Raw genomic sequence first — 15133 nt, forward strand, 5'->3', positions numbered from 1 at the left:
TTGTCTATTTCCATTTAGGTATTTGAATTATCTGGAAAATAACATTTTTGTTGCATATAAAGGCATTCCATAATTTATTTTCTATAGGTTCAAAAAGGACTTCAAATGTATATGAATACTTATTAGATTATAGTTTAATTTCTATTTTTGTTACAGCACACTACCATTCAAATTGTTATTTAACTTTTTTTTATTATCAAAGCTGCATTAAATTGATCAACGGTGACAGTAAAACAAATTTTTATATATATTATTTTTATATATCTCAAAAGAATAAAAACTTGTGTAATGGTAGTGTTGCATCACTTTCATTTTATCACAATTTATCAAATAATGCAGCATTGGTAAATATTTAGGACATTTAAAAAAAAAATTGCAAGAAAAACAAGATTTAAAACATAATATTATTTTATACTATTGATGTTTTTTTCAGCTATGTCATCAAAGTTTAATAAAGATGAATTAATGTAATTTTGATCAATGAATGCAGCCTTGTTAAGTATTTAGGACTTTCAAAATTTCAAAATCATAAAAAAATATAACCAGCTGTGAACTTTTGAAGGATAATGTTTTATTTATTAAAATGTTCTAACACGGCTGCATCATGGTTGAGACAATATTAATGCAAAGACTGTCATCCAATGATTCAAATTCCTAGGCATCTTAAAAAAAAAAATACCAATTTGTATTCAAATGAAAGTCATTGCGTTTGCTTTAAAAACTAAACCACATTAATGTAAGTGGCCAAACATATAGAGGCAGACCCAGCCGTCTGTTTAAAATTAGAAGTAATTCTAGACTTGAACCATTTATTTTGTAACAGCCACATTCATGAACAACATGATGGAGCCAACAAGATGTTTTTGGCATGCAAGAAATACTTACAAATAACAGCTGTATGGCATCACTATGACTAAAACTCTTCCAGTCCTCAGTGACGAATGTGCAGCGCTGTACATCTAATCATGTTCAACATGTCTGGAGCTTGTAAACGTCAATCTTGGCATCTCCTCTATCTACACACCGAGCAGGTTGAGCTGGAACGAATGAGTTTTTCTTCACGTGTATGTGCCTGCTACTATTGTCATTATTAAAACAACTTATTACAACAATGTACAGCTAATTTACAATAGACAGGGGCGTATATAAATCCCGTCAGAGTAAAATTGAATGTTTTGACATCTACTAAGATTATAAGATGCTGTTTCTGACAAATAGATGCCACGTAGCGGAAAGAAAGTCTAGTTTCTTCTGCCTCCAAGGCCGGTCTAGTTCACCGGCTCTATATTTAGCCACTATCCACACATTTGACTACGGCAGACATCCGAGATGTGTGTCAGTCGCCAATTTCAAAACAGCTGGAACCCCTCAATGCATGAGACGCTATTGGCCGATCCTTTGAGACGTCATGGTCACGACTATGTTTGACAGATGACAAGAGAGTAAACAGAGCTGTAGGGTTAGGAGTCCTCAGAAAAAGCTCTGTGAGTGTTGGGAAAGCGCTGGTGGTTGTAGTCTGGATCATCACTCAGTCGTTTCTTTATATCGCTCTTCACCTGGAAGACAATGAAGGATGCAAAAGATTCACAATGACGTGCATTTCAGAGAGCAAGATCACAATCTGTATGGTCTGCATTACTATTATCTTGTAAGACTAAATTTGTAGCTTTAATACCGCAATATAGTTCAAGCTAAAATCGAAGGACAAACTGAAAACCACTTCAAGCAGGGGTGGCGGAAACAGCGTACCGTCACTCAGCCTTCTCGAATGTCTTTTTGCTCTCAAACGAAAAAGAAGTTCAATTGAAGTATATCAGGGTCTTTAATGATGTGGGTCTGAAGGGTTACAAAAAAGCTCCAGGCAGGTGAGTTTTAATCAGGGGTGGAGCTGTGCTCTGATAAACTGTGGCTCTCCAAGGTCAAAGTTCACCACCCTGCTGTATATATATATATATATATATATTCAATTACTATGGAAAAACATTGAAACTCAATTACTAGAAACAGAGCTCAGAAACAGAGCTCTAAACGATTTTAGTTGTTTCTTTTAACTGAAACCGCTGAAATATGCTAATATAAATATTATATATGAAAAAAAATTGTTAGTACTAAATATTATATACTAAAAATAAAAATAAAATGTTATATAATTTTATTAAACATAAATTAAAAAGAAAACAATGCCTAAATATAAATGTCTAGAGAGAACAAAATGAGTTGTATTAGCAACACTTCAAAGTCAAGCTCCATTACATTTTAATTAATTAAAAACATAATAGATAAGCTCTAGATATTTAGAAATACCTGTACTGTACTGGAAAATAAGACAAAATGCTTAGGAAGATATTAATTTTTTGCTGTTTGCGCAACTTTTCCCATGTCCCAACTTATTAAAAGGCTTTCTGCTCTGATTCAAGACCTTGTAAGGTCTTTCTTTGTGAAGGGGCAAGTGAGGACTAAGGAAGGGGGTGTCTCAGGACAGAGTTTCGTTTCTTACCTGCTGTGTATAGGCTTCCTGCAGCTCTGGCGCCTCCAGCTCCCCCTGCAGGCTGTCTGGGGCAGTAACAGGTCGCACCCCCGCTGTCCTGGCAGCTCGACTCACGGCCTCAGCGAGAGAGAGGTGAGGACCCTCCCCCTGCACGGTCTGTGAGGTGACGAAAGCAGTTCTAATTGAATTGCTCATTTTGCATTGGCGATTTAATCGTAGGCGCACAGACCTTCCTCCTCTTGGCTGGCATCCCATGCAGATAAGCATCAGACAGAGGCGGTTGTGCTTTCATCTTCCTCTGGGTCATCATGTCATGTCTTATGATGGGAACCCACTCCTGATTAACATATCGAAAAACTCATTACCGTACACAATATCAGTCATTGGTTTATTTGTGCTATTAACTTTGAGCTTATTTGTACACCAGTGTACTAAAAAAGGCGATAAAATGAACGTTCAGCAGAATGAATCACAACAGACGACGGAGTCTCACAGGTGGAACAGTTGCTGCCCATGGCTCCGCCTCCCCAGTTGACTCCTCCCTGTCCGCGGGTGCCATGGCTACTGCTCCTCGTGTCTCCTCTAACAAAGGCCTGCCAGGTGGTTCATCACCATCAGCAGTGTCTCCTGAGGATGCCATGACTTCCTCTGCAGTGGTGGCAGGAGCAGGAGACAGACCCTCTTCCATCTGTCACATATAATCACAAATTACCATCATGACATACGGTTCATAGTGCAGAAAAACATCCAGATGTGTTTAAGGCCTCAGGGACAGGAAATACACAAAGGACATTTGCTTATGATGTGTGCGTTATTGTTAACTAGACTAATATATTTTTTTGAAACAGCAATTAACTGAAGTTTCATAGACAGGGCCTAGTCTAAGCCAGTCTACGACCATAGTTCAATTTGGACAAGTAATTTGTATTAACATGCCTTAAAAAAGGACTACTGGTGTGCATCTTAAAACAAAACAAAGGCACTGATGTGTTTTAAGATTTCAGTTGAATCAGTTTAAATTTACATCCTTGGGTTAAGCCTTGTCTGTGAAACCGGGGTTAAGAATACAAAAAAGAAAAGAAAAAAGAAAGCAAATTCTTCTTTTTATTATTATTATTAATATTAATAATAACAACAATAACAAATTTACAAAAATATTTAAGTATTAAAAAATATTAGTGTTAGCTTAGCATTTAAAAAAAAAGAAAAGAAGAAGAAAAAAATACAAGGTTGTATTTCTTTGATCCAAAATACAGAAAAAACAGTAGTAACATTGTAAAATATACTTTCTTTTTGAATACATTTTAAAATGCAACTTATTACCGTGTTGGAATTTTCATTCTAATGCTGGTTTGCTGCTAAATCAACATTTATTATTCTAAAATTTTAGATTTTTTATATTAGAATTTTTATATTTTCTCTTAATTTCTTTTTCTCCTGATACTGAATACTGAAGTGATGATGCTGAAAATTCAGTCTTGCTAGCACATAAATATTCACAAAAATAAAAATCTTCCAAATCTAAACCTTTTTAAAGGTAGTGAATAGACTTAAATGTGTTTTTAATCAGTTCATTGAGAAATAGTTCTATGCACCAGTAAACTAGACTCAATCTCGTTCAGTTAAAACATACCTCAACACTCATATTATCTGACTGATGGCTTGCAAGTGCTTCCGACTCTGTTCTTTGAGATGACTCGCTCTGTATGTGAAAAACATAACAGACGCATATTAATTCCTGCAATCTGCGGTTCAGTTTGGGAGTGAATCCTGACGAGAGGGTGAATACCTGCGTATAGATGACGTAATGCTGGATTTGGTCTTCAGTGACTGGATTGTGCTCTAAAATCACGTGCAGCCTCATGGACATCATACTGGTCAACCAGTTCACCAGACTGGGGTTTACTTCAGCTGACATTCTCCTCTGAGTGAGGAGTAAAACATGAACGCGTCAAAAGATGCCTTCGGTGCATCACCAAACAACCTTCATGAGTAGGAGTTAATGAATCTTACAATTCGGTGGTTGATGACAGTGGTCAAAGCTCTCTGCTCTCCTCTTAAGCAGTAAAGATTGAGAGCTAAACACTCAAACAGACCCTGGGTGCACATATACAACAAGCGCTGGCCAAATGTGTTATCTGGGGAAAAAAACCAAAAAAACCCCACAAGAAACAGCTTAATTGTTAACAACAAAAAAAATATTACAAATTGTTATCATTAATTTAATTAAGCTGTATAAATTCAAATTTAGATGATTAAAACTAAAATAAAATTTAATCTAAATAAACAAAAAACCCACTTATAATAAATGTCAAATATATAATTATAATATATAAACAAATATATAATTTTTGTATTTTACAGATTGCCAAGCAAGTTCATATTTGATCGTTGTATCATATCTTTTATCATATGAATCATATCATATCTTATATATAAAATATCTATATTCTTGATTTAATTGCTTAATATAAAAAGGTCCTCAATGAATGTAATTTGAATACTGGGGTCAATTATTTGGGATCTGTGTGGACAGTACAGTGATCACCTGTACAGCGCAGAATGTGAGTAGCCATTCGAGTGAACTGTTGTCTCAGGAAGGATATGTTGGTTTGGATGATGTCCACTCCCTCGCGAACAGTCACAGTGGACTAAAACAGACACAGCCCAGAGACTATCAGTTAGTGTGTATAATGAACAGATGGTACAGTATAAATGAAGAGCAAACAAGACTTACAAAACTCTCTGCAATGTACTCCTCTAGTCCATTGATCAGATCCTCAGCAGCACTCTAAACAACAAGAACGATACCGTTAGCACACATTAGTACAGTGCCAGTATTTACATCTACTGGACGCTTTTATACAAGGCGACTTTTAAATAAGAACAAAAGGAAGCGATCAGATCAAAAAAAGGAAAAAAAGAAATAAAATGCAAGTGCTGACAAGTCTCGGTTAGCCTAAAACAACACACGTAGTAAGGTTATTTATTTTATTTTTTATATATATTTTTAGAAAACAAAAAAGAGTGCATGTGGGTTTTTTGTTGTTTAGTTTTTGTTATTTATAATTATATATTGATTTTACTTAAAGACTATAAATCCCTGAATCAGGATGCATTTTCTGCCATGTGTTTTGCAAAATGTTTGCTATCTGGTCATTGTGAAAGCACATGTGTATGAGGAAGTCCACTGATTTTTGCTTATTGGTTAAAGTGCACTGACTAAAAATGGACTAAAATGCTCAAATTAAACTAAAACAGACCAAGGCTAATAAATATGACAACTAAAGTAAAAATAAATTATACATATTACACACTAGTGTTCATTTTATAGTCAAAAATAATATAACAATTGAACCAAATTATTGAGTCAGTTGAGTACATAACTCATTAAAGTCATGTAAGAAAAAAGTATGAGCTCAGACTCACAGATATGTTGGCATCGGTGGGCTCTCGGCCTTGCAGATAGTGTTCAGTGAAAAAGGCTGTGAGCTGGGGCTGGATGCGGCTCAGAGGCTGAGGATTACCATGTAGCAGCAAAACCATGTCTACCATTGAGAAACTCTGACACACCAGAGACAGCAGATCTCCAAAGAACCCTGCCAAACAAACAAAGACAGACGGCGAGTCAGTACAAGTGCATCAAATGCAACTTAAAGTTGGGCCAACGAAACACGGAAACTGACCCACTGCGTCTCCAGTTCCAGGAGTGAAGAGGTTGCTGGTCTGGGAAAGTCTCTGAATAAACTGGGCGATGCTCTCAGTGTTGCCTTGACCAGCACCCAGAGAGCCCATCATTGTCGACAGCACACCCTGCACGATGCCTGTGAAAAGCTCAGGGCTGAGGGTCTCTCCACCTCCACTAGGAGGCTGTGGGGTAGTAGTGTGGGCGGCTTCTGAAGGGGCAGAGGGCGTGGCTTGCGAGGGTGGAGGCTGCTGGTTTGGTGGAGGAAACACAGGCTGGCCGGACTACAAAGAAAAGGACGCTCAAATGAACACATTTGGTAAAATCAGACTATAATAACCCATTTGCTTAGAAAGCCACCAACCTGAATGAACTCAGACAGGCCCTGGATAAACGCAGGGACGCCTGGAACAGTCACTGTAATGGAGGGAGGTCCTCCAGACACCCCTGAACCAGCTCCAGCAACTCCTCCCAAAAGTGAGCCCAGCAGCTGAGCTAGGTTGTCTCCCGGGCCGGCCTCCTGGGACTGCCCCACAGACGCCGTGCTGGTGGTGTGGGTCGACGTCTGACCGGACGTGTTAGCAGAGGATGGAGGAGCAGAGGAGGAGGAGGTAGAGGAGGAGGAAGTGGTCGCTGTGGAGGTAGAGAAAGAGAAGGAATGGGACGATGATGTAGTGGACGTCTGGTCGCCTAAAGATGGAAAACATGGGATGTTTATAAGCTGTGTGATGCTGGATCTTGTGCAGAAAACCGAATAGGTAAGGACCACTCACCTGTGTGCAATGGCAACAAAAGCTGCCCTACCAAACCACTGACCATCTGTGTGAGTGGAGAGGACGTCATAGGGCTGCCCTTGATTCAAGAAAAAAAAGTTTTATGTAAAGAGATGAGATAAACTCGAGTTTTGAGTGGTGTAGAATAGTGCTTGTCATTATAGCCACTAATTATGTCCTCACTGGATGCAATGCACAGGATAGCTGGCCAATCAGAGCACACTTCTCAGAACGATGAGCTTTGTAAAAATGTACCCGTTTCAGAAAGGCTGAGCATAGAGGAGTAACAATAATGTACAGTAATTAATGAGGACAATAAGGTGTTTTTTAAACCTTAAATCCTTTAACAAATTGCATTACACCAAATACACTAAATGTTTTTCAGATTTCAGGATTTTGTTATTCAAAAAGATAGAAATAACTAACCAGAGGTTTGCAAGTATGACCACCGATTTTTACGTCTCCAAAACAAGAACGTATCTTAAAAGTTCATACCTGGTTAGTCTGTTGTCCTGCTGATGGGGGCACTGTTGCCCGCAGGTTGATGGTAGTCCCTCTGGTGCTCATGGGTTGTGGGATACGTGGAGATAAGGTTGGCCGTGTGATGACCACCCTGGCTTGAGGTGGTGGAGGAGCCGGGCTATCTGCATTCTGGGCACCTGCAGTGCCTGCGGTGCTCTGCTGCTGCCCCTGGTGTCCAGCAGAGGCTGCAGTTGCCATGGCGACAGCCTGCTGGGAGATCTGATGCATGATGGCCTGCATGAACTCTGGTGGCAGTCCTGGTACATGGATGGGTGCTGTTGTTCCTTCAGAGAACAGACGCACAAAATTCAGTGAAAAGTGTCTATTAACACTGCTGAAAAACTAAACTGCTGCAAGGTCTGAATTTTACTCAAGACTACAAACAACAGCTGCTACATCCCAGTGCAAAAACAGTACTTTAACAACTGAACAATTTTACTGAACAATTTTGTCATCATTAACTCACAACCACGTTGTTCCAAACCTGTTTGACTTGAATTTTGAAGAATGTCAAGAGTCGTGTTTATATCATAAATTAACACCATTTTTGGTCATAAAAAAAAAAAAATACTATAATTATACTTACTAATATTGTTTTGTTTTCAGTGTAAAACAGCAAGTCAAACTGTTTTGAATGACATGAGTGCATATAAATGATGATAAAGCATATTATTTGAGTGAATGAATTTCTTTAAAGGAATAATTCACCCAAAATAAAAATTACCCCATATTTTACTAACTCCAAAGCAATACTAGGTGTATATGACTTTCTTCTTTCAGACAAAAAAAATTTATCCTAGCTATTCCAAGATTGGTAATGCGGGTGGATAGCGGCCATTATTTTGAAGATCTGTAAATCCATAAAACTAAGCTATACACCTTTGGGGGGTTATCACATGTCTTCTAAAGCAGATTGATGGGTTTTGTAACAAAAATATTTCTAGTTTTAAAATTATAATGTAAATAACTGACTGAGCACTCAGTTTCAGCTTCTTGGCTGACTTCTGACTCAACATATGACATAATATGATGCAGAGGTCAGCCAAGCAGCTGAAACTCTGTGCTCTTATGGAAGTCACTTATTGATGGAATCATTTTAAAAATAAAAATAATTTTTGTTACAAAAACCCATCGATCTGCTTTAGAGGATGTGATAACCCCGTAGGCGTATAGCTTAGTTTTTACATTGCAGTACTTCTGGATATATATACACAATTTACAGGGCTTCAAAATAATGGCCGCTATTCTAAGCTTGGAAAAGATTTATTTGAAAAACAACTCAGACTGTGATTGTATACACCTAGGATGGCCTCGGGGTGAGATAAATATGAGGTCATTTTCATTTTTGGGTGAACTGTTCCTTTAAAATACTACCACATGTTAATGTTGGCACAGCTGGTAACTGACTATAGAGAGAGGTGGAAACTAACCAGTCTCTCCAGCAGCGCTGGGGTTCTGTTGCCTTTGGCCCTGCGCTCCACTGTCTGAATCTGCTGCACAGAAATGCACAGATCAGTGGTCGGCAGTTACACTACAGCTACCTATTCCAGGTCTCAAAATTCCTTTTCTGAAAGCAACCATTTTAAATTGTAAAATCACATCATGATGAAGAAAAGTGTTTGAAGTATTGTGAAGTTTAGCAGACCAGGAATGGGCAGCATGGCTAAAACACAGTGCTATGAACACTTGGTTTCTGATTGGAAGGGCTGGTGACATACCGTCCAGGTTCATCTGCATCATGACCACTGGCTCCATGGTCTGGTGAGTGATTCTGATCACTCTTGGAGTCCCCTGACCGTGACCCGTCTGTTGGCTGGTTCCATTCGGTGGAGGAGGAGGAGGTGCCTGACCCTGAGGCTCTGATTGGTTGCTGGGCTGCGAGGTTTGGGCCTGACCATCGCTCGTCTGTCTGCTGTTTGCCGTCATGGTCACAGTGGAGCCCAGGTTCATCTAGATGACATATTTTGAGGTTGATTGTTCGATTCTAAAAGCATGAAAGTAGTTTTGCATGTACACTTGGTTAGCTCACCGGAATGGGAATATGAGACGGTCCACTCTGCAGCACAACAGGGGAGGTGTAGTGAGACATGGGCCGCACCACATGTAAGTGGCGGGGCGGCTGAGCTGATAAATTGCATCGGAGGTCACTCAGAGCCACCAAGGTGTTGCCAAGGAGATGGAGTGACTCTCCAATCAAATTGAGAGTACGCTGATCTTCCTCTCGCTCTTGAATCTGTCCAATAAATCAATTTTCAGAAAATAAACATGCTGTACAGCGCAAGAGACAATTGTGTAACATTAAACAAACTAGGGCATACATTGTTATTGTAGTCAGCGGAACTGGCTGCTCCAAGGATGGAATGTGTTCTTTCCATGAACGGACGGAGACGCTCCTCCACCCTTCGTACCTCTGACAGAACCTCCACCAGCTCTAAAGGGCTGGGGTGACTTGAGACAAGGAAAGAAAAATGCTAAATAAAAGCAATTGGTCAAAGACATCATAGATACAGTGCTCAATTTTTTTTTGGAGCTTTTATTCAGCAAGGACGCATATCAAAAGTGACTAATGTTAACAAATACTTATTTAAAATACATGCTGTTCTTTTTAACTTTATTTTCAACAAAGTTCTAAAGAATTGAAAATAAATCAAAAAATTATCATGGTTTCAACAAAATATATTAAACTGTTTTCAAAATTGAATGCAATTCACTGAGCAAGAAAATGTGAATTAGAAAGATATTTTAAAAAGTATATTAAAATGGAATAATTTGACAAAATATTACTTTTTAATTAACTATCGTTCATAAGACTACCATACAAAATATTTAAACTGACCTCAAACGTTTGTACAGTAGTGTATTCCCCAAAATAATATTAGAAGTAATCATGACATTAAAATAACATATCTCGAAAAATATTGAAATTATTTGACTCACTGATGACTTTTTTTTATACTGTTTTTTTACTGTACATCTAGGAATTAAGATTAACTCTCCCTTTAATGGTCACAGCACGTAACATTTCTAGAAATTTGAGATTTTAGATGAAAATATTATTTAAAAATGTAGAACATTTTTATTAACCAAATGAAATCAAAATGACGTTTCTAAGAGCCTGGTAAATGTTTTTTTTTCTTATCATGGACAATTGTATTTGTCCTAGGCCCTAATGTTTTCTCTTACTTGGGTCCAGAGTGAGTTGCTCCTGTCTGTGAAGCTGAGGATGAGGATGAGGAGGAGGGTGGAGGTGGGGAGCTCTCCATTGGCTGTGCTGAAAATGATGATGATGATGGCTGAGGATGTGGTGTCTCTTGCTGAGATGACGGTTCACTTGGCTGACCCTAAAAAAAAAAAAAAAAAAAAAAAAAAAGTTATTTTTACCAGAAAATATGCAATATGCATATATACATACACATAACTAGAAATCCAAAAACACTGTTTTATTTGTTGGATGTAAATATTTGTTCTGCACCTCAAGCCTGTGGATTAAAGCCTGTGTCTCTCGCAGCAAGCTTTCAGCCAGCTGAAGCCTCATCCTGGGCTCGCTCTGCACTGATTGGTCCACGTTGATATGGACATCCACAGAGCCACTGCTCTGTGAGAGAGGAAATAAATGACTGTAGATGTGTCCAGAGATAACCTTTCAGACCGTGACCAGACAAAGCATAAGTGCTTCTAAAACAAACATTTAGTACGCTGCTTCTGTTCATAATTATGTAAGTATTATCGGTGAAGTTAGAGGACGCGAGGATGACTCACTCCTGTGCTGGTGCTCACTCTGACATTGCGCCCCATTTCTCCAACACCAGCCAGCATCTGCTGCACTGACATCTACATGGGCGACATTTAAATTTTCTTTAATAACACATGTATTACAGAGCCGATCTGAGGTCACGCAGCCTACTGCGAACACGAGTCTCTTCACATTAGGAAAGCACTGTAACCTGTATTTGCTGTGGGTCCATGATGTTCACAGGCAGGTTAAAAGTGCCCAGCATTACGTAGTTGTTGGCATTACGGTCATGTGGAGTTCCTGGAAAAGTAGAGGATTGAGAAGAGCTGGATCCTCCATCCGTTGCACCCGAAGGGCCAGAAACTCCACCTCCTCCACCCCCAGACTGACTGCTCTGAGGAGGTGCTCGCTCCACAAGATGAATGACCTTTCCATCAACATCTGAAATAGAGCAAAGACGTTTTTCATCATTAACATACACAACTAAAAACCAGATCCAATCTGACCGGATAAAAAAGACTGCTCAATAAAGATTTAAATGATAATAACGATTGTTTAGCTTTAAAAAAAAAAAAAAATTAATAAATAGAAATTATTATTCATTCAATTATTAGTCAATCAAAATTGTTGCACTAAAATTATTAAACAAATTTAGCGAACACCAATTCTCATCAACATTTTTATTAATTTCAAACAACAAAAGGCTTTGTAATGTAGCACAGAGGCTGTGTTAAAGTGCATTTATTTAGTAATCATAATCACAATCAATATGGTCGAGTTTCATGTTTAGATTCGGAAAACATGCAATTAATCGTGGAGCCATACTTTGTCTTACTTTTGCCAATGAAAACATGTAAAAACTTTCTTTCTTAAATGAATCAGCATTCTTTAATAATTCAACGATACTTTAGACATTTAAGAATCGCATACTACTACTGTTTGGCGCTGCAACTTTAAACCGATGCAGAATTGGTTTAAGGATCGGTTTCCGAGAATCGATTCTGAGCTTCCGATTTTCCCAAACGGAAGAAAGGATTTGGTTTATTTCAGTTAACCGAGCATTATATTCGCGAGTCATAGAAGATGCAGTCTTCCGTTTGAGAAAGGGCCTGGATGACTTGACCGAACGCGCACGCACTTCTTTATCAGATCACCATCTGCTGTTACAATCTAAACTCAGAATCAATTCCAGAGGAATCGCCATGCAGTTGGAAAATCCCAATGCCCCTGAATCGATTCTGAATCAAATTACCATCCCAGCCCTACTACTATTCCTGCCACAGAAAAATATGGTCAAAAACAGAAAGTAGTATGCTGTTCCAAATTCAGCAGCAGTCACTCGTTCAGTTCCTGAATGAATCTGTTTTAAGTGAAATGCTTGAGCTAATATTCAAATTCACACAGCAGCGGAATTGTATTTGAAGCTGACAGACGTATTTTCTTTACCGGAGTGAGTCGCGAAATGTCTCGTTCACACAACAGCCTACAGTCCCATGAACGCGCAGTGAGAGTCCAGCCGCTATTCCTTACCAGTAACCATAGCGACAGTAACCGAAGCGATATCAAAGATGGCGACGTTCATAACGCTCATAACTTTCTGACATGACAAGAGTCCAAATTAGCCACTTCAGACCTTCACTAGCCAACAGCAGCTTTTAAATGTGGGCAAAGAGCGGGGCATTTGAATCACTAAACACAAAACCGACGGGATAAAACATCGGATGTCCCGCAGTTTATTTTTCCGTCACCGTAAGTCAACCAAAACACGCGGCTCTCGCGCGCCGTGCATGACGTGACAGACCACCAGTCCAGTCCAGTCCTCCGTGAATGCGGTTGTCACACTCGTAAATAACCAAACTGTGTGTGAACGCAAGCGCATTGAGGACTCAAACACGGGACTGACGGCCGCATTCTGCCGCTGCGTGAACGTGGCCAACGACTCGCTAAGAAAGCAGTCCCCTGTTGCCGCCTTCTGGCTGGAATGTACCAAAAACAGACACGCGGAGTGATACACGAACACCTAACAGTTCCCGTGCGTTAAAACAGACCCAGAGAAGCCACTCACTGTATTCTGCGAGTGTCCTTTCGTCCTGCAGCACTTTACCCTGGTAGATCAACCTCTGCTTATCCACCGGGATTTCGACGGCGGAAGCGATGTGCGCTTTAAACTGCTTCACAGTCCACTGTGAGAAAGTAGGAGAGGTGACAATCAGCTTACAAAGGCAAACGTAATTGGTTTATCGATGCAAAGTGTATTTAACAGGCCTTTCTATATAGCGGCCTGCGTTATAGGTTGTTAAACGAGCTAGTTGGGTTGCAAGCAAAACAGCCATAGCACAAACACGTTCCCCTCAAAATGTTTTTTGTCTACGACTGATAATATGAAAGCACACACAAACACACCTCTCCCCTGACAGTGAACGTCCTGCTCTGAGAATCCAGAGTTTTCACTGTCACCTCTATGGCTCCTGGTTCCTCCATGACTCCAGAGGATCTTTAAAAAAAGATGAAGATGAAGAAGGCTTCCAAAAAGTGAATGTTAGCAATTAACCTCTATGAATCATACCATGTATGTTACACTGCTAGCGAAAAAAAACTCACTGTCGTCAAAGAACCCGACTACTAGTTTCACCGCGTATTATGATACACAGAAACATCACACGCTTGCAGTGCAGCTTCGGTAATTATAACAGGAGAGTCTCGTTTTGTCTCCATAGTAACGTTGGGCGCTACTAGCGCTGTAAATGCTAACAGTACTGATATCGTGTCACCCACATGATAAACACAAGCCATATTTTAATACAGCGTATAAGCAAAATAGCGACACCTATTATTAAAACACAAATCAATCATTGGCCATTCATGAGTGTTATTGCTCAAGGCCATTACTATGTAATATACCAGGCTAACGACAGCCAAAGCGATTCGGTTGTAAATTCTAGGGGAAAAAAACAAACGTTAACGTTACACATGAAGAGCGGCAAAGTATATCTGTCTTAGAAATGCAAATTAAACACCTTACTTTTAAGGGATAAGCGTGGCAGTTCAGCGATTTAGTGTTTAATTATAATTTTATCCCCCACAACAGCTATAGGGACATGCTAGCCAAGCAGCTAGCTAATTCCAAACGGTGCCTGGCCAGGAAGTGATGTCACGTTCTGCAACGATTTCAAAATAAAGCTACGATACTAAATCCGAAAATGTGTTTATATGTTCACAAGTCCCTTAATATACTCTGCAGACTTTGATGCAACCCGTGTTATCATTGACTCCTAAACGTTGACGAAAATAACAAAATTCATAGGAATGAATGAGTTTATCACTTAAAGAGTGTTATTGCCGGCGTACATTTTCAACCCCTTACCCTCAACCGTTACTGCCTGAGAGATAATTTTCTTAATGTGTCCCTGCGTTTTTAGTTTTAATTAATTTAAGTAGATTTGCGTAGCATTTATGCAGATTAATTTGCAGACAATACAAGGAAAAAAAACATAAACCTCCTTTTTCCGAAAGTGGGCGGGGCTAATGTGCAAGTTATAATGCTATTGGCTCAAACTCAGCATATATATATATATATATATATATATATATATATATATATATATATATATATATATATATATATATATATATATATATACACGGTTCTCTATGACTCTGGATTTCATTGAATAAATTTTATTTGTGTGTAATGCTGTTCAGCAAATGAAACAATGAAATATTTATGTAAACTCATTTATATTTACTTGTTTTATAAAACCTAAATGACCAAAAATGTCAAAACTCAACTACCGGCATATATTTCTCTGGGGTCATACCAGACTAACCCTTTTGTTAGACCAGCTAACCTGTTCAGGCTAGCTGTAAATTTGAACAGGGTTTTGATGAGTGAGATGAGGCAGACAAGAAGAGGCCGGTAACTCAGAGCTAGC

At 39.0% G+C, this 15133-nt stretch overlaps 1 protein-coding gene across 5 annotated transcripts; it reads right to left on the minus strand.

Moving 5' to 3' along the window:
* Positions 1 to 551: 551 nt before the first annotated feature.
* Positions 552 to 14351, minus strand: bag6l (BCL2 associated athanogene 6, like). Of its 5 annotated transcripts, none has more exons than XM_043217579.1 (25): positions 14224 to 14351; positions 13605 to 13695; positions 13267 to 13384; positions 11413 to 11642; positions 11228 to 11299; positions 10941 to 11063; positions 10652 to 10809; positions 9787 to 9916; positions 9498 to 9701; positions 9187 to 9418; positions 8899 to 8961; positions 7442 to 7752; positions 6947 to 7025; positions 6538 to 6863; positions 6175 to 6457; positions 5918 to 6087; positions 5226 to 5279; positions 5037 to 5139; positions 4502 to 4626; positions 4278 to 4412; positions 4122 to 4190; positions 2982 to 3176; positions 2718 to 2825; positions 2498 to 2644; positions 552 to 1556 (listed from the first exon to the last, which is right to left on the minus strand). In XM_043217579.1, exons 2-25 carry the CDS (start codon positions 13680 to 13682, stop codon positions 1461 to 1463), a joined length of 3609 nt encoding a protein of 1202 aa, XP_043073514.1. In that variant the 5' UTR covers positions 13683 to 13695; positions 14224 to 14351; the 3' UTR covers positions 552 to 1460. The 5 variants fall into 5 exon arrangements, with proteins under 5 accessions (XP_043073514.1, XP_043073517.1, XP_043073516.1 ...); XM_043217582.1 differs by having other exon boundaries at positions 6538 to 6806; positions 14224 to 14313; XM_043217581.1 differs by having other exon boundaries at positions 8899 to 8958; positions 14224 to 14312.
* Between the last annotated feature and the right edge of the window lie 782 nt (positions 14352 to 15133).

This window comes from Puntigrus tetrazona, chromosome 19 (assembly GCF_018831695.1).
Source record: "Puntigrus tetrazona isolate hp1 chromosome 19, ASM1883169v1, whole genome shotgun sequence".
Classification (NCBI taxonomy): Eukaryota; Metazoa; Chordata; class Actinopteri; order Cypriniformes; family Cyprinidae; genus Puntigrus; species Puntigrus tetrazona.